This window comes from Salmo salar, chromosome 06 (assembly GCF_965601325.2).
Source record: "Salmo salar chromosome 06, fSalSal1, whole genome shotgun sequence".
In the NCBI taxonomy this organism is placed as follows: domain Eukaryota; kingdom Metazoa; phylum Chordata; class Actinopteri; order Salmoniformes; family Salmonidae; genus Salmo; species Salmo salar.
The window spans coordinates 59,679,891-59,702,322 of record NC_138296.1 but is presented as its reverse complement, the minus strand read 5'-3'; the positions used below and the strand labels follow the sequence as shown (position 1 = coordinate 59,702,322).

Here is a 22,432-nt window from a genome sequence, read left to right as displayed (position 1 = left end):
CACCGAAGTCCTCACCAAAATAGCTCTTTACAAGGACTGTAACCTTGTCCCCAGGCTAATTGCGCATACATTGGGAGGCAGTGTCTTGTGAACGAGATTACAACAACCATGGTTATTTCCCAATCCAGTGAAATCTATTGGTGTTATGAGACATTGTAGCTGAGTGCTTTCCGTTATATGTTCCATTCCAGTCTGTGGCTCTGAACGTGATCTGCGAGCAGACAATGAGGATGACCTCCGACCCTCAGAAGAGTCAGATGGCCTGTCTGGAGGAGGTCCACATCACCAACATCAGACCTGGAGAAGGACTGGTGAGAAGAGTTAGCATGCGTCCAAAGTGGCACCATATGCCCTATATAGTGCACTACTTTTGACCAGGGCCCATAGGGATCTTACATGATCAGCCCAAGCTAGATGTACTGTTTGATATCTCAGTCTCCGAGATCGATTGCTTCTTCCTTATGTTGTCCTGGATCTTCTCAGGGGATGTATATCAAATCCACCTACGATGGGCTTCACGTCATCACTGGAACCACAGAACATGTGAGTATCCCATCCATTCTGACAGTAGTAGTCCAAGACGGTCTGGAGGGATCCAGTCAGGGTGAATGAACTCCTGTGATGTTTATATGCTCATCCTCTATCTATCACCCTCTGTCCTCCAGTCTCCGGCAGACAGAACACACAGGATCCATGCTGGAGACGAGGTCATCCAGGTCAACAAGCAGACAGTGGTAGGTGGTTCTTCTTCGCTACCCCCTATTGATCAATTGTACCACTTACCCAGGGCAGAGAGAGATCTCGTTTTTTTGTTTAATCTTGCCCAACAAGAAAGCAAGGCAGATGATCAGCTCGTTTCATTGCAGCGTGAGAGTACAGTCGCTAATGGAAATGGGTTGTTGATGGGGTTTGTTGATAGTTGTGATGATGTTGGTTATGATGAGGGTTGTGATGCTGGCTGTGTCTGGCGAGCTGTCCTATCTGTCTGTCTTTGGTGTCTCCAGGTGGGCTGGCAGCTGAAGAACCTGGTGGGTAAGCTGAAGGCGGACACCGCAGGCGTTAGTCTGGTGGTGAAGAAGAGGCCCTCGGGTACCTGTAGCTTCACCCCGGCCCCCCTGAAGAACATGCGCTGGAGGCCCCCCCTGGTGCAGGTAGAGCCCCATCACACACACACAGTTGATTGAAGAACACCTGTAAGGCAGGTAGACCATCTCCCCTTATCCCCCGTTGATATCCTAGTGTTGAATCAATTCTGGATGTATTTTCATCTGCCATCATAGGTGTGAAATGTGTGTGTTTGGTATCCCAAAGCTGTTTCTTTTTGGTGGGGTTTGACAAGAGAGGACCAATTCCTCAGTTCCTCAGCCAACCAGGCTGCGTCTTCCACTGGGTGGGTTGTAAGGGTGAACAATGAAAGCCTTCTTCCCCTCTTTCTTAAAAAAAAGAAAAAGAATAGCACAAAGTCTGAGCATGTACTGATGTCAGACATGTTTTGAACGTGACTCATGTTCACAAAGACAATGGGTCTAATGTGACCTAATAGGCTGTGTTCAGGATGTGTGTTTTAAATAGATTGCATAGTGCTTAAATGTCAGTTGTGGGCTGAGTCAGTGGTGCCCTGAATACCCTCTAATCTTCGAGTCCAGAGAGATCTCTAGTCTAAGAGTCTTACCAATCCCTGACTGTCTACACCTCGTCTCTTAGTTCACCGTTAGAGGCTACACTCCGCCCAGACCTAACAAAGGTCACACATTGGTTTTGAGAGAGACAAACACAAAAAATGGACCCTGTAAAGCCTTTTAGATCTGTTTGTGTAATTACAGTAATCTAAAAAAGGACTTTATTCCTGCGTTAGGGACAATATTGGGCCTTGGGAACGAGCTGAGAACCTCTGAAGTGGGCAGGAAGGAATTAAAGATGAAAAAATACCCTTGTTGTGTAATAAGTCGTCTGCTAAGTGTAGTGTGTCCACGCCAGGTCTCAGGTCCTCACAGTCATACTAAACCAGGCCACTATTGGTGGATTTACCAAACGAAAGTTAGCTTAATTAGAAATAACGGCATATTACGTAATGGTATTGTTTCATTTAGCTGATACAGTGTACTTGTAGAGAAGGCTTTCTGGTTTTAACAGCTAAGCTGCCTCACACATTTAACACATATCTCTGCCCAGGTTATCAGTGACTTTATATGACAACATTTTTGTCAGATCTTTCTTCTAAAAACAAGTATTTTGTTGCTTTGTGTATTAGAGTGCCCCCAGTATGCCCAAGGTCCAGTCTCCAAAACATGCCCCCTCTGAAGCCCTCATGAAGAAAGAGAAGCAGACCAATCTGGACCTGTTTATCCCTCCTCCCCCCACTGTCCCATACACCCCACGGTGAGTGTCTGAGTCAGTCAGTCACTTATTCAGTCTGTCTGTCTCTCTGTCTTTGTACCCATCATTGAATTTATCACAGGAGACTGGTGAGAGGAGCTATAGGAGGACGGGCTCATTGTAATGGCTGGAATTGAATAAATAGCTCCTCTCACCAGCCTCCTCTAGAATTCATATTAGTGCTCTGTTAGCTGACCTTGACATTTCCCTTCTTTTCCACCTCATATGCCACTCATCTAAGGGATGGGAAGCCTAAAGTGAGTGTGAAGGTCCAACTGAGACCAAAGGGTTCTCAGTCTCCTAACTCCTTCCTGGATGAGGGTAGACGACGCTTCACCATCGCAGACTATGACAACAAGATCAAAGTCTGTCCTCCCCCTGAGCCCAACATCCAACCAGCCCCAGTAGCCCGCCTGAGACAACGGACCTCCACAAGGGGTCAGTACCATAACAGACACACATGCACGCTCGCTCGCACACACAAACACACACAAACAAGCACCCCAGCTAGCACATTTGGTTCCTTGGAAGTTGTGGGAACTAGTGACGTGTAGGTTGACTCATAACTTGCAGTCCCAACGGTTATATCTGCGGGTGGGTTTAGGGTCATGAAATATTGTGTGGATGAAGGACGGGCGGGTGGGTAGCGGTGCAATTTATATCTATAGGCTACATTGAGGTTTTTCTTTCATTATTTTGGGGCTATCTGGCAATAGTGCGTATGCCTAGCTTTACGGGCACCAAATAGCCTACACGCCAATCGCCATAAGCTTTTGGGAACTGAAAGAAAAAGTTATGTCAATCCACTGAGGCAAAAATGACAATGTCGGAGTTTAATTCAATAAGAGAAAAGCCGTGAAATGGAGAGTTGAAAACAAAGAGAATGGAGGATTTGGGAAAGTGGTAAAAGAGGAAGACAGCAGTGCCTATGTTCTGTGTGATGATTGTGAGGCGCTATACACATTTTATAGATATGTTTTCATGATATCCAATCAGTAGTTACGGTCTTGTCCCATCGCTGCAACTCCCGTACGGACCCATGCGTCCTCCGAAACACAACCCTACCAAGCCACACTGCTCGCTTAACCCGGAAGCCCCAATGTGTCGGAGGAAACACTGTACACGCGACCGAAGTCAGCGTGTCTGCGCCCGGCCCGCATGCATAAGGACATGGACATCCCGGCCTGCCAAACCCTCCCCAGAGCCAATTGTGCATCGCCTCATGGGTTTCCCGGTCGCGTTCAGCTGTGACACAGCCTGGGATCGAACCCGGGTCTGTGGTGACACCTCAAGCACTGTGATGCAGTGCCTTAGACCACTGCGCCACTCGGGACAGTCATATGACTGGGATTTCAAATAGGCTTATGACACATCAAGGGAACTGTAGCCTACTGTTAAATTAAATGGAAACTGAAATCTGGACACTGACTGTAGGTCTATAACCTCTCACATAGTCTTTTTCAGGATCTTGAGAGAATGTGAATGCGCAGTTAGGGACCATCTGTATAGATGCTATCTTTATCAGCATCATAAAAGCTGATAGTATTTCAGAAATCTTATCAGAAACATGCTGGGTCTTTTTCACAGCTTTCTATTTCCTTATGACCAGTCAATCTGATGCCAAATTCTGCACAGAACATATTTTGAGGGGTTATTACATTTTCTCCCCGGTCCCTAAATGTCTTTGCTAGGTGAAAGAAGCAGAGATGACAGAGAGAACTATACCGATGTTAACTAGATTGATGCATTCATTCTATCATTTATGACATTATTCTGGTGAGCAAGTGTTTATTTAGTCTTCTAGGGCAACATATAATGACAGAAGAGAAGCTGCCTGTATCTAAATATAGTTGACTAACAAATAGCCTACTAAAATGTTGGAAATTATAAGCAGAAACAATTCCTACACCCCCATTCAGAAAGATTGATGAGATCGATATTGGCATAAGTAGTAATTACAGAACATTTGAACTCTACTTTACAGGTAAACAGCGGCCCCTGTCCATGCCTGTAGACACGTGTTTGGGCATGTCGGATTCGTCCTCCAGACCCTGGCCTCAAGGGAGGAAAGGTAAGCATGCTACAGCTACAGTACACCTGCCTGGTTAAAACACAGGCAAAACAAAGCAGCGCAGTAACTCAGGCTGTGTCCCAAATGGCACCCAATTCACTAAATAGTGCACTACATTTAACCAGAGTCCATAAGGTCCTGGCTATTTAGGGAATAGCCCAGCTAGCACATTTGGTTCCTTGGAAGTTGTGGGAACGTATGTTTTTGGTTCTGGGAACAAAGCTATACGTTTCCTGACCGGTAAAACTGAACGTTTCTTTGTACATTTTGAGAACGGAAGTGAACATTTTGCCTGTTCTGGGAACGTTCATTTTTAGGTTAAAGGGAGGTTCTGAGAACATTTTACTATGATTCCCTGAAAGATTTCCTGGGAGGTTTTATTAACGTTCTGAGAACAGAAATGATAGGTTATTTAATAACATTCTGAGAACATGTTTCGATAAAAATGTTAATAACACTGCTACCTTAGTTGGGGTTAACTGTTTTAAACTTCAAGCACAGATAGGACACATGGATATTAATTTGCTTTGGTATTAATTATGCAGACATCGCAAAATTTGAACACTACCAACAAAAGGAGCTGATCAAAAGCAGGGGAAGGCATCTAGACGTTCCCCTACCGGAACACCTGCTCCAATAGCCAATGATGGGCGTGGCGCGAATTACAAATTCCTCAAAAATACAAAAACTTCAATTTTTCAAACATATGACTATTTTACACCATTTTAAAGACAAGACTCTCCTTTATCTAACCACAGTGTCCGATTTCAAAAAGGCTTTACAACGAAAGCAAAACATTAGATTATGTCAACAGAGTACCCAGCCAGAAATAATCAGACACCCATTTTTCAAGCTAGCATATAATGTCACATAAATCCAAACCACAGCTAAATGCAGCACTAACCTTTGATGATCTTCATCAGATGACACCCCTAGGACATTATGTTATACAATACATGCATGTTTTATTCAATCAAGTTCATATTTATATCAAAAACCAGCTTTTTACATTAGCATGTGACGTTCAGAACTAGCAGACCCCCCGCAATCTTCCGATGAATTTACTAAATTACTCACGATAAACGTTCACAAAAAACATAACAATTATTTTAAGAATTATAGATAGAGAACTCCTCTATGCACTCGCTATGTCCGATTTTAAAATAGCTTTTCGGTGAAAGCACATTTTGCAATATTCTCAGTAGATAGCCCGGCATCACAGGGCTAGCTATTTAGACACCCAGCAAGTTTAGCACTCACCAAAGTCAGATTTACTATAAGAAAAATGTTATTACCTTTGCTGTTCTTCGTCAGAATGCACTCCCAGGACTTCTACTTCAATAACAAATGTTGGTTTGGTCCCAAATAATCCATTGTTATATCCAAATAGCGGTGTTTTGTTTGTGCGTTCAAGACACTATCCGAATGGTAAAGAAGGGTGACAAGCACGACGCATTTCATGACAAAAAAATTCTAAATATTCCATTACCGTACTTCGAAGCATGTCAACCGCTGTTTAAAATCAATTTTTATGCCATTTTTCTCGTAAAAAAGCGATAATATTCCGACCGGGAATCTGCGTTTAGGTAAAAAGACGAAAGAAAATAAAGCATGGGGTCGACTCGTGCACGCGCCTAAGCCCATTGTCCTCTGATCGGCCACTTACCAAAGGCGATAATGTGTTTCAGCCAGAGGCTGCCTCGATATCATTCAGCTTTTTCCCGGGTTCTGAGAGCCTATGGGAGCCGTAGGAAGTGTCACGTTACAGCAAAGATCCTGAGTCTTCAATAAAAAGAGCCAAGATGAACAAGAACTTGTCAGACAGGTCACTTCCTGTATGGAATCTTCTCAGGTTTTTGCCTGCCATATGAGTTCTGTTATACTCACAGACACCATTCAAACTGTTTTAGAAACTTTAGGGTGTTTTCTATCCAAAGCCAATAATTATATGCATATTCTAGTTTCTGGGCAGGAGTAATAATCAGATTAAATCGGGTACGTTTTTTATCCGGCCGTGAAAATACTGCCCCCTAGCCATAACAGGTTAAAGGGACCAAATTCAGTCTCAATGACCAATTTCCATGGGAGATAAACGAACGTCGTCGTAAGAGACTGTATCCGGTACAAAGGGAGAAGGGTAAGCGTGCCTTTCTCATTGTGGACAGTCTCTTTATAGATGGACAGCTATTCCGAGACAGCTCCATAACACCATGGCTGTACTAAATTCTACAGGGACTATAGGTTACGAAAACCTGGGAACTGTAAAAATATCTGAACATCATGAAGTGGATATGAACACACACGTACTCAATTACATGCTCACTTACACATACGGACTTATACATACACACACACACACACCTGATCTCACTCTCTTCTCTCACTCTCTTTTTCTATTTTCTCTTCTCTCCCTCTCTCTCCATTGCCGAGAACTGTTTTATGATTGAATGTGTTTATTGTTTGTCTATCTTTTTTATGTATTTGTCTACAAGTTTATAAATGTTTACAACAAGCAAGGGGAAGATATCAGAATAGGGGCATTGGGGAATAATAACATATTGTACGGAATACATTTGTACTATAGTGAAGCCAACTCTCTAGTAATGCAAGGTCTCCTTCATGATCATGTGAAACGTCAATTGCTATGGAAATGCTAGGATATGTTTTTCAATGATGTTTAAGGTAATTATGATGCAACTATGATGGTGATACAATATGGAATACAATTATCATCATGAATATTAAGGCTATACTCAATACATGTTACACACACAGACACTCATCCATGCAAATTATAGTCTTACTCTTATACAGACATCATACAGTCGTGGCCAAAAGTTTTGAGAATGACACAAATATTAATTTTCACAAAGTCTGCTGCCTCAGTTTGTATGATGGCAATTTGCATATACTCCAGAATGTTATGATGAGTGATCAGATGAATTGCAAAGTCCCTATTTGCCATGCAAATGAACTGAATCTCAACAAAACATTTCCACTGCATTTCAGCCCTGCCACAAAAGGACTAGCTGACATCATGCCAGTGATTCTCTCGTTAACACAGGTGTGAGTGTTGACGAGGACAAGGCTGGAGATCACTCTGTCATGCTGATTGAATTTGAATAACAGACTGGAAGCTTTAAAAGGAAGGTGGTGCTTGGAATCATTGTTCTTCCTCTGTAAACCATGGTTACCGCAAGGAAACACGTGCCGTCACCATTGCTTTGCACAAAAAGGGCTTCACAGGCAGAGATATTGCTGCCAGTAAGATTGCACCTAAATCAACCATTTATCGGATCATCAAGAATTTCAAAGAGAGCTGTTCAATTGTTGTGAAGAAGGCTTCAGGGCACCCAAGAAAGTCAAGTGCCAGGACCATCTCCTAAAGTTGATTCAGCTGCGGGATCGAGGCACCACCAGTACAGAGCTTGCTCAGGAATGGCAGCAGGCAGGTGTGAGTGCATCTGCACGCACAGTGAGGCGAAGACTTTTCGAGGATGGCCTGGTGTCAAGAAGGGCAGCAAAGAAGCCACTTCTCTCCAGGAAAAACATCAGGGACAGACTGATATTCTGCAAAAGGTACAGGGATTGGACTGCTGAGGACTGGGGTAAAGTAATTTTCTCTGATGAATCCCTTTCCGATTGTTTGGGGCATCCGGAAAAAAGCTTGTCCGGAGAAGACAAGGTGAGCGCTACCATCAGTCCTGTGTCATGCCAACAGTAAAGCATCCTGAGACCATTCATGTGTGGGGTTGCTTCTCAGCCAAGGGAGTGGGCTCACTCACAATTTTGCCTAAGAACACAGCCATGAATAAAGAATGGTACCAACACATCCTCCGAGAGCAACTTCTCCCAACCATCCAGGAACAGTTTGGTGACGAACAATGCCTTTTCCAGCATGATGGAGCACCTTGCCATAAGGCAAAAGTGATAACTAAGTGGCTCAGGGAACAAAACATTGATATTTTGGGTCCATGGCCAGGAAACTCCCCAGACCTTAATCCCATTGAGAACTTGTGGTCAATCCTCAAGAGGCGGGTGGACAAACAAAACCCCACAAATTCTGACAAACTCCAATCATTGATTATGCAAGAATGGGCTGCCATCAGTCAGGATGTGGCCCAGAAGTTAATTGACAGCATGCCAGGGCATATTGCAGAGGTCTTGAAAAAGAAGGGCCAACACTGCAAATATTGACTCTTTGCATCAACTTCATGTAATTGTCAGCAAAAGCCTTTGACACGTATGAAATGCTTGTAATTATACTTCAGTATTCCATAGTAACATCTGACAAACATATCTAAAGACACTGAAGCAGCAAACTTTGTGGAAATTAATATTTGTGTCATTCTCAAAACTTTTGGCCACAACTGTACACACTCTCACTAAATCACATCCAATATCATACACATCAACCTACTCAGATTTACTAGACACATAATATCTTGTCTCAATTTTCTAACATCTGTGGCATTGGCTCACAGGCAAACAGGCAAGGGAATAAAACAAATATTGCTAGAACCTATTTCTTGAATTCTAAATATCAGACATTTGAAAGCTCTAGTTTTGACCTTCATAATACCTCTGATGGCAGTAACTTTACAAGCACTAATTATGGTCAATTTAGACTGAGAATAGTATCTAGTTATGGTAAAGGGTGAAATAATTATAGCTAGTTATTATTGTAATGGTTTAGCAGATTATACAAAAAGAAGATCAGTCTTTACATGGCTAAAAGAAAAGGAATATAACATATACTGTTTACAGGAAACTCACTCTACATCCTTAGATGAAGTTGCATGGAAAAAGGAATGGGGTGGTGAAATAATTTTCTGTCATGGACAAAGGAACTCAAAAGGTGTGATTCGCAAGGAAGGTGGATCCTTTTGATATGAAAGTGGACACTGCTCGATAGTATCACTGATATTTAATAAGCTTACGTATCGGCCTCACAGCCTTTTTCGTGCGATGTACCCAATGATTAATGAAAACTTGATATGTCCTCATTGTGGTTTTATGGACGTGTTTAATGCGTCTTATTTATACACTTTTGTAGTGTTTGTGAAATGCATATTGTTATGTTTGGTAGCACTTATTTATTTTTCCTTTGCCTCCAACCCCTTTCCATGCGTGGAATGGATGTGGGTGGGGCTAGGTCTACATAGAGGTGCTGTTTTCAGAAAATTCACAAAAGCTCTGACGAAGGCAGTGAGGCCGATACGTAAGCTTATTAAATATCAGTGATACTATCAAGAGCAGTGTGCGGTTTCCTTTTTCCTTCATCCTGTTTCAACTGTTGCCATGCACCTGCAATAAGATTGCTCAGATGTGTGAGTGCCTTTTGAATTTTGATATGAAAGTGGACGAAAAAGAGATTTGGCTCATTAATCTACATGGTCCAAATCAGGATGATCCACACTTCTTCTAAAACATTTATACCAATTTATTGAACTTACACAAATTATCAAATCCTTATGGTAGGAGACTATAACACAGTGTTAAGTATCTCAATGGACCATAAAGGTAATCACTCTACAAACTATCATCATCGTGCTCTTAAGGAAATCACAAATATTATGGAAACATTAGAAATAGTGGATATCTGGAGACTAAAAAACCCCGACTTAGTGAGACATACATGGAGGAGACTTAATCAAGCTAGTCGTCTTGACTACATTCTTGTCTCTTTCTCTCTTGCAACAAAGGTTAAAAAAGTTTTAATAGGAGACAGAATGCGATCGGATCATCATCTAATTGGCATTCACAAATCTGTTATAGATTTTCCACATGGATGGGGATATTGGAAATTTAATCAAAGTTTACTGGAGGACAACTTATTTGTAACTAAGACAAAATAATTTATAACTGAATTTTTCCAGTATAATATAGGTTCAGAAAATCCCCTTATTGTTTGGGATACCTTTAAATGTACATTCAGATGTCATTCAATTCATTATTCATCAATAATAAAAAAGCAGTTTCTGGCTAAAGAGACAAGACTAACAAGGGAAATCCTAATAGTTTTTTTTCACCTTTATTTAACCAGGTAGGCTAGTTGAGAACAAGTTCTCATTTACAACTGCGACCTGGCCAAGATAAAGCAAAGCAGTGCGACACAAACAACAACACAGAGTTACACATGGAATAAACAAACATACAGTCAATAATACAATAGAAAAAGTCTATATAGATTGTGTGCAAATGAGGTAGGATAAGGGAGGTAAGGCAATAAATAGGCCATAGTGGCAAAATAATTACAATATAGCAATTAAACACTGGAGTGATAGATGTGCAGAAGATGAGTGTGCAAGTAGAGATACTGGTGTGCAAAGGAGCAAAATAAATAAAATAAATAACAGTATGGGGATGAGGTAGTTGGATGGGCTATTTACAGATGAGCTATGTACAGGTGCAGTGATCTGTGAGCTGCTCTGACAGCTGGTGCTTAAAGCTAGTGAGGGAGATATGAGTCTCCAGCTTCAGTGATTTTTGCAGTTTATTCCAGTCATTGGCAGCAGAGAACTGGAAGGAAAGGCGGCCAAAGGAGAAATTGGCTTTGGGGGTGACCAGTGAAATATACCTGCTGCTCGTGCTACGGGTGGGTGCTGCTACGGTGACCAGTGAGCTGAGATAAGGCGAGGCTTTACCTAGCAAAGACTTATAGATGACCTGGAGCCAATGAGTTTGGTGACGAATATGAAGCGAGGGCCAGCCAACGAGAGCATACAGGTCGCAGTGGTGGGTAGTATATGGGGCTTTGGTGACAAAACGGATGGCACTGTGATAGACTGCATCCAATTTGCTGAGTAGAGTGTTGGAGGCTATTTTGTAAATAACATCGCCGAAGTCAAGGATCGGTAGGATAGTCAGTTTTAGGGTATGTTTGGCAGCATGAGTGAAGGATGCTTTGTTGCAAAATAGGAAGCCGATTCTAGATTTAATTTTGTATTGAAGATGCTTAATGTGAGTACAGCTAAATAGCAATAAAAACGATACTACAGAGATACACAATAAGTTAGAGGAAAAACAAAAAGAACTTGAGGAACGTATTCAAGAACGATCTAATGTAATCTATTACAAAAATAAAGCTAACTGGATGGAATATAGAGAAAAATGCACAAAATTATTCTTGAATCTCCAATACAGGAACTCTAGCAAAAATAATTTGCAGAAACTCGTTACTGAAGACGGAGTCATCTATGATTCTCCGAATTATATTTTAAAAGAGGAAGCTAATTATTTTAGGCAGATGTTCTCTTTTCCTACTCATCTTTTCACACTAAATGAAGATTACGGTAAGGAATTCTTTCCAAATAATATAGAAAATTGAAAATTAACAAATGTACTGAAAGATCAGTGCAAAGGCTAAATTACAGAGGAAGAACTTTTTGAGACAATAAATCCTTTCAGTCTGGATAAACCCCAGGGCTTGATGGCATACCGATAGAGATATATCAAGCCTTTTTTGATATACTAAAAGCTCCATTGTTAGATTGTTTTAACTACTCCTATAGAAATGGTAGTGTGTCAGGCACTCAGCAGGAAGGTCTGATTTCCCTATTATTAAAACAAGACCCAGATGGCAAATATAAAGATCCAGTCTATCTAAAAGACTGGAGGCCCCTTACACTTCAATGTGGTGATGCAAAAATACTAGCACTCAGAATTAAAAGGGTTTTACCAGGTTTTGTTCATCCTGATCAGACAGCTTTTTTACATGGACGATACATTGGAGATAATATACGACAACTACTAGAAATAATAGAACATCATGAAACATCTAAGAAGCCAGGCCTGGTATTTATAGAGGATTTTGAAAAGGCATTTGATAAAGTAAGACTGGATTTTATTTATAAATGCCTGGATTTTTTCAATTTCAGTAATTCTCTTATAAAATGGGTAAAAATAATGTATAGCAACCCCAGGTGTAAAATAGTACATAACGACTACTTCTCAGAAAGTTTTGAAATTGTCAAGAGGAGTTAAACAAGAGTGTCCGCTGTCACCATATCTATTTGTTATGGCCATTAGATTAGAAACTCAAGTTTTATATTAAGCCCGCAAGCTAGATCCCTGCAATGTCTCATTGAAGATCTAGATAACTTTTCTGCACTCTCTGGACTAAAACCTAATTATGACTTTTACATTACCCTGCAGTTTACCTATAAAATGGGCTGATGGTGAAGTAGACATACTTGGTATTCATATCACAAAATATATAAATAAGCTCTCCTCAATGAATTTCAATAGAAAACTTGTCCAAATAGACAAGATCATGCAACCATGGAGAGGTAAATACCTGTCTATTTATGGAAAAATTGCCCTGATTAACTCTTTAGTCATATCTCAGTTTACTCACTTACTTATGGCGCTGCCTACTCCTGATGATTCGTTTTTTCAAATCATATGAGCAAAAAAATATTTTGCTTTATCTGGGACGCTAAACCAGACAAAATGAAACGTGCCTATCTATAAACGTTCCTTTTTCAGGACCCTGTCATTCAAAGATAATTCTTAAAAATCCAAATAACTTCACATTTCTTAATTGTAAAGGGTTTAAACACTGTTTCCCATGCTTGTTCAATGAACCATAAACAATTAATGAACATGAACCTGTGGAACGGTCGTTAAGACACTAACAGCTTACAGACGGTAGGCAATTATGGTCACAGTTGTGAAAACGTAGGACACTAAAGAGGCCTTTCTACTGACTCTGAAAAACATCAAAATAAAGATGCCCAGGGTCCCTGCTCATCTGCGTGAACGTACCTTAAGCATGCTGCATGGAGGCTTGAGTACTGCAACTGTGGCCAGGGCAATAATTTGCAATGTCCGTACTATGAGACGCCAAAGACAGTGCTACAGGGAGACAGGACGGACAGCTGATCGTCCTCGCAGTGGCAGACCACATGTAACAACACCTGCACAGGATCGGTACATCTGAACATCACACCTGCGGGACAGGATGGCAACAACAACTGCCCGAGTTACACCAGGAATACACAATCCCTCCATCAGTGCTCAGACTGTCCGCAATATGCTGAGAGATGCTGGACTGAGGGCTTGTTGTAAGGCAGGTCCTCACCAGACATCACTGGCAACAAAGTCGCCTATGGGCACAAACCCACCGTCGCTGGACCAGACAGGACTGGCAAAAAGTGCTCTTTAATGACTGGTTTTGTCTCACCAGGGGTGATGGTCGGATTTGCGTTTATCGTCGCAGGAATGAGCATTACACCGAGGCCTGTTCTCTGGAGCGGGATCGATTTGGAGGTGGAGGGTCCATCATATTCTGGGGCAGTGTGTCACAGCATCATCGGACTGAGCTTGTTGTCATTGCAGGCAATCTCAACGCTGTGCGTTACAGGGAAGACATCCTCCTCCCTCATGTGGTAACCTTCCTGCAGACTCATCCTGACATGACCCTCCAGCATGACAATGCCACCAACCATACTGCTCGCTCTGTGCATGATTTCCTGCAAGCCAGGAATGTCAGTGTTCTGCTATGGCCAGCGAAGAGCCCGGATCTCAATGCCATTGAGCACGTCTGGGACCTGTTGGATCAGAGGGTGAGGGCTAGGGCCATTCCCTCCAGAAATGTCCGGGAACTTGCAGGTGCCTTGGTGGAAGAGCGCGGTAACATCTCACAGCAAGACCTGGCAAATCTGGTGCAGTCCATGAGGAGGAGATGCACTGCAGTACTTAATGCAGCTGGTGGCCACACCATATACTGACTGTTACTGTTACCTCTCTCTAAAATCTTCACTTATTCAAAAGTTTTACTTGAACCCTAAATGGTTATCAAGTAAGAAAAACTCATCCATTGATTAAAAATGGCCTTTTTGCCTTTGTGCAGATTGCCATGTCTCATTTTCGATTAATTGAAAATTATACTTTTTTCAAAGTATCTCTCTTTTTCAAACAAGCATTGCAGAGCTGGCTACAATTTCAATTTCATCCCCATTAAAAGATAGAACAAATATTACAACAAATATTATGGTTGAACTCAAATGTGCTGGTTGATAAAATACCTGTATTTATGGGAAAGATGTTTGAAAAGGGTATTTTGTTCTTAAATGTTATTGTAAATTGGAATAGTGGAGTTATATCCTTCATGGAGTTATCAGAATTGTACGGGAAGGTCTGTTCAATCCAAGAGTACAACCAATTGATTACAGCATTACCCCCAAAATGGAGGAGGCAGGTGGCAGCGGGAGGAGGTAGGGAACTGGTCTGTCTGTCCAATATAAAGGATCAAAACTGGCAGAGGAATAAAAATAGCATAAATAGGAAAGTATACCAGTTTCATTTGAGGACTAGGATGTTGTCAACTGTGCCATACAGATTGCAAAATAGTTGGGAAGAGATTTTTGATGTACCGATTCCATGGTACAGCGTGTATGAGTTGATATATAAAACAACGCAAGATTCTAGACTTTGTGCATTTCAGCTAAAATTATTATATAGAATTCTTGCCACCAACAAACTGTTGAATATTTGGGGCATAAAATCATCGAAGCTCTGCAGATTTTGTTGTGAGGATACAGAATCAATAGACCATTTATTTTGATATTGCCCTCGAGTAGCCTGTTTCTGGTCTCAGGTTCAGGAATGCCTGAAAAAGCATTGCATTGATCTAAAATTGACCCTAGAAATAGTACTGTTAGGAGATCTGGAGAGTCAGTCAATTACTAATATACTAATACTCTTAGTAAAACTATTTATCTTCAACTCGCAATCTGTGGATTCTATTCAATTAGATAGATTGAAATTGTACGTTAAACATCACAGCATAGAGATATTTTTTGCATTGTTTGCTGTTTTCTTCTGTCTTTTTCTTTTTTCTCTTTAGTTCATTCTCTTGGTTGTTGTTGCTTTGGGTGGTTCTTGGGAGTGGGGTATGGAATTAATTGTATTAATTTTTGTATTTATTTTATTTATTTGTATTTATTCTTGGGGGGGACTGTGGGAGGGGCCTCAAATGGTTGAGGGACAGCTATTGGGGAACTGTGGAGGGATATTGGAGGGTCCAGGTTCATGTTTTTTGGCCTGGTGGGAGATCTGTCAACGTGCCCTTGAGCAGAGCATTGACCCTGGATGCTTCTGTGTGTCGCTCTGAATGGGAGTCTGTTGGATGACTGGAATGATGTAGTTATTGAGCGGCTTCACTGCAAATATATTGAATGTTTCAGATATTCAATTTTTTTAATATATATTTTTTTAATGTAACATTTATTTTAGCACACCATCAGTGAGATTCAAACCTATGATCTTCTGTTCTCGATCCATGGAATTAAGCCACTGCGCCACAAGGATGGAGCTATCATAACATGTTTTTTTAACTCATACAAAGCTGTTCATTTTAGTCTATTCACCCATTTCAAAGTAAACAAGCATTCATTAAGCTCAGGTCTGGCCAATTAGTGGGTGCGGCCAACACACCTGAACACACTTAACAGGATAGGGTTTTGTTGGCACTGAGAACTGAATGTATATGTTTTTAAATAACATTCTTAGAACATTCTTTGAACAATACTAATGTTTTCCTGGGTTTTTTTATGAAAAGTTTTCTTAATGTTCTGAGAACATGACTTTAAATAGAACCAGAAAACGTTATGCTTAAGTACTGAAATTCCCACAGAAGAACATTGTTTCTTAACGTTCTCTGAACGTTCTGGGAACATTACTTCCACTTGAACCATGGGGAAACCTGTATAAAACGTTATGCTGAAGCACTGAAATTCCCACAGAAGAACGTTGTTTCTTAACATTCTCTGAACAATTTGAGAAAATTATTTTAAAATAGAACCCTGAGGAAACCATTAGGAAACGTTACGCTGAAGTATTGAAATTCCCACCGTAGAAACATATGCTTCTCAGAATGTTTTGTGCTAGCTGGGTATCCTGCACCATTCCCAGGACATTGTGGGAAGGTTGCATGCAAAATAACCATAGGACAACCACACTCTCATCAACGTCTAAGAAACATATGGCTCTCAGAACGTTATGTGCTAGCTCTGAGGGTACCATTTGGGACGGAACCTAACTGAGGCTAATCTACTGTTATCAGAATGGCCATTTCACAGGCTTATTTACTCTGCAGAACAAACTGAGGCCGGCTCGGACTGCGTGCCTTGAATTCTTAAGTCGTTGTTCATTAACTTTAGGGTAAGCCCCAGCATAACCACTGTTGATTTTGGCCTCAACTTCTTCTTAGACTGACTTAACCTTGAACAGAGAGGGTTCGGCAGGTGTTGTGTAAGTGCTGATGTAAAAAGGGCTTTATTCAATATCTTTTGATTGTAAAAAAGGCTTTATTAAATACATTTGATTGATTGAGATGCCTGTCTGTCTGTCTGTTTACCCCTACAGGAGAGGACATCCTCCACAGATACCTGAGTAACGAGCGGATCGCCACCATCTCTGAGGAGGCCCCATACTTTCCCCTACCCTACAGACCCCTGGAGGGACGGTCTGGCCAGCTGATCCATGGCATTGACCACATTAGGGGCTCCCAGTGCTTCATCAATGCTGACCTGCATAACAGCACCACCATCCCATACCGGGAGGCATCATCCAAAAATTCCCCAGCTACGACTGTGATCCCTGCTGCTGCTACTCCCAAACATCCTCCATCGGAACCCACTTCGATCCTGGGGGGCTGGCTAGCCCGCCTCAGGCTGCTGAGTCATTGACGAGTGCCTCGACCTTGTGGAACGTGCCCCCCCCCCACAGTGCCTTTACCTTGCTATCATCGAATAATGGTCTGGCTTCTCTACTCAGTATTCTGACTAACACGTACCAAACCTGGAACGTTCTGTTGGAACTTGGAACACTAAGCAGCCTTTGGAAGCTCTGACAGAAGGTCTTGCTTCATTTCAACACCATATAATGTAGTGGTAGACCATTTGTTTGGATCTCTTGCTTCATTTGAACTCCTTGGGGTGACACATTTTCCGCTTAGATTCAATATGCTGACAGATTCTGACAGTGTTCCATCTTTTGTGGAGGAGTTAAAGAAAATGCCAAGTATGAAAAAGTATTATAGAAAAGAGTGGACCTTCTGTTTCTGCTCATTCTCCTTATCATGAGAAGGATTATAATTCAGGTTTAGGAAACGTTTGCCTTGCGTCTGTAGGTGAACTCTCCTATGTGTACGTTGTTAAGTTATTTAGTTTGTGTCTGTCTACAGATTTCTTGTAAATATGTTTAAATCTTTTTCAAAAGTTGATTTGATTTCAGTTGGAAGTTGATATAGATATAATGCCTATCATTTTTATTGGAGCTAGTGTGCTTCTCTCTTCATAGTGTTCCATGTTATTATGCTCCTGATATAACTGCCAGAGTTGCCCTTTTTTTAAGCTACTGTATGTATGAGGAAAACTCTTGATCCAGTGCTGTAACAAACAGTCAGTCTGTGTGTGTGTGTGCGTGCATGCGTCTGTGAGTGTGTGTGTGAGTGAGCGTCCGTGCGTGCATATTTTTGTGAAGTTCAGGTAACATTTAAAAAAACGTGTACTGTAACTACTTTATCTCACTAACTGGTCCTCAATAAAGCAGGTGTGACCATTGACGTGTTTAAACACTTACAGGGGGCGCTGTTTTGAAGCCACCGCACCTCCATCTTGGCATTCCTCCTCCTTTGTAAACAATACTTAGGAAGATATAGAAATGCATTTATTAATGTCTACATTTAGTTTTTACCACATTTATTATATTACAGACACCTTAATGCATACTTTAAAATTATATTATAAGAACTAAACATAGAAATAAAACATTTAAACATCTAAAAACATTGTATTTTTTTATACTTAAATACAGTGCCTTGGTCCTTGAAACCTTTAATTGCAATACTGTAGAATTCCGCCAATTCTTATGGAGGACTGCTCCTACTGGGGAGTGCCAATATGGCTGAATGGTGGCTTCAAAGCCTCTCAATAGCCAATACATAGAAAACTCAATCCAGGGTTTATATACATCATTGGGTGTGACTCACTGTGAAACCATAACATAATATCATGACCAGGAAGACACAGTGCCTTAGCAAGAGTAACCATACATACTAAACATATGGAAGAGCTGTGAAGCTTGTCTTAAAGGAGGAAATCACTGTGGTAATTCCAATAAATGGGTCTCTTTAATATATTTCTGCACCATAGGACAAGTTTTATGCATAAATGTCTAGCAACTCACAAGACTTTGCAAGTGCTTTGCCATATGAATACCTCTGTAATAGTTTCAAAACTATAATAAAAATGTGCAATTCACTTTTGGTTGCGTCTTTTTTGTTTGTTCTTCTCAACAATAATCAGAAAAGTCATTTTTGAAGTTCTGCAATTACTCTTTAATTATCACAATTATCACAGAGTTTGATGTTGCTTAAAGCTCTGACACTGTTTGATCACAGAAAGGACTATACACGGTATTAAACAATCAGTCTGGAACAGTGGCGTCATTAAGCCTGGGCTTGGTTTTGATGGTAAAATATATAGAAACTGCATTCGGAAGTATTCAGACCCCTTGACTTTTTCCTCATTTTGTTACGTTACAGTCTTATTCTAAAATGGATGAAAAAAAAATGTTTTAGCTCATCAATATACACACAATAGCCCATAAACTTGAGACATCTGTGGCATTGTGTTGTGTGACAAAACTGCACATTTTAGAATGGCCTTTTATTGTCCCCAGCACAAGGTGCACTTGTGTAATGATCATGCTGTTTAATCAGCTTCTTGACATGCCACACCTGTCAGGCGGATGGATTATCTTGGCAAAGGAGAAATGCTCACTAACAAGGATGTAAACAAATTTGTGCAAAAACAATTGTGTATGGAAAATGTCTGGGATCTTTTATTTCACCTCACGAACCATGGGAGCAACACTTTACATGTTGCGTTTATATTTTTGTTCAGTGTATTCCGGACTCTGACATTGCTCATTCTGATATTTCTTCATTTCTTTATTTGTATTTTGGGGGATTTGTGTGTATTGTTTTCTATTGATAGGTATACTGCACGGTTGGAGCTAGAAACATAAGCATTTCGCTGAAATGAAAAATATGTGAACGCAACCAATAAAATTGGATTTGATTTTGACAGCAACAGCTAAGACACAGAGAGCAACAGAAAAGACACAGAAGAGGGCAGATGGAGAGAGAACAGAGGTGGGTTGAGCACACAGTAGACTATCATGTCAAGCTGGTCTATAGATTCAAATGAGTGGTATTTATTTGCATAATTTATAAGAGGTGAAATACAGACAGTGGAAAAGTAAAACATGGTTCACATAGAATTTGAATTTCCAGGACAGGATGAGAGACGAGGGTAGACAAGAGGAAGTAATATATAATACTAAGAGACAGCAACAGAAGAGCAGTGGTGGAAAAAGTATCAAACTGGCATACTTGAGTAAAAGTAAAGATACCTTAATAGAAAATGACTCAAGTAAAAGTACAAGTCACCAAATAAAATTATTTTTGAGTAAAAGTCAAAAGTCTAAAAGTATTTGGTTTAAAATATACTTAAGTATCAAAAGTTAAAGTAAAAGTATCAATAATTTCAAATTCCTTATATTAACCAAACCAGATTGCGTCATTTTCTTGTTTTTTTTAATTTGCGGAACGCCAGGGGCACGCTCCAACATTCAGATATAATCTACAAACAAAGCATGTGTGTTTAGTGAGTCCTCCAGATCAGAGGCAGTAGGGATGACCAGGTAACTACGTGAAATGTACGCGAATTGGACTTTTCCTGTCCTGCAAAGCATTCAAAATATAACGAGTACTTTTGGGTGTCAAGGAAAATGTATGGAGTAAAAAATACTATATTTTCTTTAGGAATGTAGTGAAATAAAAGTATAAAATATAAATGGTAAAGTAAAGTACAGATACCCCAAAAAACGACTTAAGTGGTACTTTAAAGTATTTTTACTTAAGTACTTTACACCACTGCAGAAGAGATACAACAACAGATGACACAGAGAAAGCGATGGAGAGGGGCAGAGGAGGGGAGAGCACACACTAGACTCTATCACCTGTTGGATTCTGGCTTGACAAATACTTATTCATGTTACCAGAATGGAACTTATTGATTACTTTACATGTATAAGAAATGTATATGTTGGGGGTTAATGAAGGGTGAATAGTAACTTTGTCTATGGAAAGTTACTGGGTGAGATAAGTGGAAGTTACAAAAGTTAATATTCTGTTCAAGCTTGTTATTGCGGAATATTTAATACGAATAATAGAAAGAAGGAGGCAAAGCGCAACAGTCTAGTTTCAGTTCCGGTCTAGTTTCAGTTCCTGATAACGCAGGCCAGTTGCTGTGGAACTAGGACAATGAGAGATGTGGAACTCAACTTGAGATAAGGTCAACAGTTGAAGAGAGAAGACGCTGCTGGGAGGGGGGCCATAGGGGCCCACCCCGAAGACCATCTGACTACAGTCCTATCCCATACACACACACTTCCACACCCATGAGGGTCCTAGACTTAGGCAGGGCCATGACAATACCAGTAAGAGGAACCCACTGAGTTTCTGCCTAACAACAGAGAAGGAGTGTTTATCTAAGACATACTGTACAAGGAGGTGACTCATGGTCGGAGGGTATAAATATGTGCTTTTGTGACTTGTATGTTGAGTTCACAGCTGAAGCACCCAGTGGGTTGAATAAACTTGGTTCAAGCTTTTTCAAGTTGTCCGTTTGAGCTGCTCTGTGAATTCTAATTACTGCACAGTAATTGTGTGTGTGTGTGTGTGAAGTTGTTGAGTGGTTTTTGGCAATATCCTGTAGATGTATGTGTTCCAGAGTAGAGAGTGTTCCGGAGTACAGAGAACTACAGTAGCTACTGTAATTGAGTACTGGCAATGTCTGCTGTGGCAGATGGGAAGGTGAAAGTTATCAGTAAAACATTTAATCTCTCAATGGTCATCTCAAAGTGTACCAAATTCATGCCTTTAGCTGTTGAAATATTTTTTTGGGGGGGCCGGGGGAGAATGCCCCTGGACCCCCATAATGGCTTTGGGCTAAGCCTCCAATATCTTCAAATCCTAGAAACGCCCCTGGTCTGGAATCAAGGATTTAGGCTTACTAACTCACTGGTATACACTTCACAGGTCAGACAGGCAGCCCACAACTGGAAAGGGGTTAAGTTTCAAAATGGAGCACAAATCCCAGATAAAGTATATTTTGAGAGGAATGTAAGTAATGTAATGTGATCATATACCTGAAGAGTAAGGCCTTTGTGTTTCAACCTGCATTCATTTGATTCTCATGTCCCTAGTAGCCTACCGGTAGTATGCAGACTTTAAGAACTACGGCGACACCCAGTGGCCGATGACAAAACAGCAACTGAGCAATTTTGAACCAAATACAAGATTAAGAATAATATGTGATTGAATTTATAGAATTGCATTTTATTCATAAATCACATACAATTACTGATCAACTCCATAAGCTAAAAGGTAGCCTAGGCAGAGATAGTAGATTAGTAGGCTATATTTAAATACCTTCTCTTGACTAGGTGATCAGGTTGTTGAAATTGTTGAGTGGATGAGTGAAAAGCGGAAGGAGAACCATGCTGAAGTCAAAGAGAGGACATTAGATAAATCCCAACAGATGGGTGGCAGACAAAACTGAATCTGACTAGAGTGAGTATGAATTACTTGGGGTGGCCGGTGTGATGAAGACGGCCTAGGTCGAGCCTCAATGTCCCAATGATGATAAAGAAGATTCTGGCCCAGTGGGAGTGAGATTTTTGGAGAGAACGGATCCTTGCCTTTTGGCTGATCCATATGTGTTGTCAGGTTGGGTGGAGTGGAGGAGATGTTGGGGACTGTTGGGTCGGTGAAAATGACTCGAAGTGGACTTGTGATGATTGTTTTGTAATTCTGCAGTTCAGGACCACGCGACTAGGAACAAGATCTGTGACTTGCTTTACTCTCCGGAGCAGGGCGCCATTGACAGTAGTGAGAACTGGGCTGGC

At 40.9% G+C, this 22,432-nt stretch overlaps 1 protein-coding gene across 1 annotated transcript in view; it reads left to right on the top strand.

Moving 5' to 3' along the window:
• cnksr3 (cnksr family member 3) overlaps nucleotides 1–18,717 on the top strand; it is a 44,728-nt gene extending 26,011 nt beyond the window's left edge. Inside the window, exons 6-13 of the mRNA XM_014204872.3 lie at nucleotides 192–311; nucleotides 484–543; nucleotides 666–734; nucleotides 1,005–1,151; nucleotides 2,252–2,379; nucleotides 2,618–2,814; nucleotides 4,361–4,447; nucleotides 16,820–18,717. Of these exons, the coding sequence (XP_014060347.3) occupies nucleotides 192–311; nucleotides 484–543; nucleotides 666–734; nucleotides 1,005–1,151; nucleotides 2,252–2,379; nucleotides 2,618–2,814; nucleotides 4,361–4,447; nucleotides 16,820–17,142 (1,131 nt within the window). The 3' untranslated portion in view covers nucleotides 17,143–18,717. The remainder of the gene's footprint in view (nucleotides 1–191; nucleotides 312–483; nucleotides 544–665; nucleotides 735–1,004; nucleotides 1,152–2,251; nucleotides 2,380–2,617; nucleotides 2,815–4,360; nucleotides 4,448–16,819) is intronic.
• Nucleotides 18,718–22,432: the final 3,715 nt, after the last annotated feature.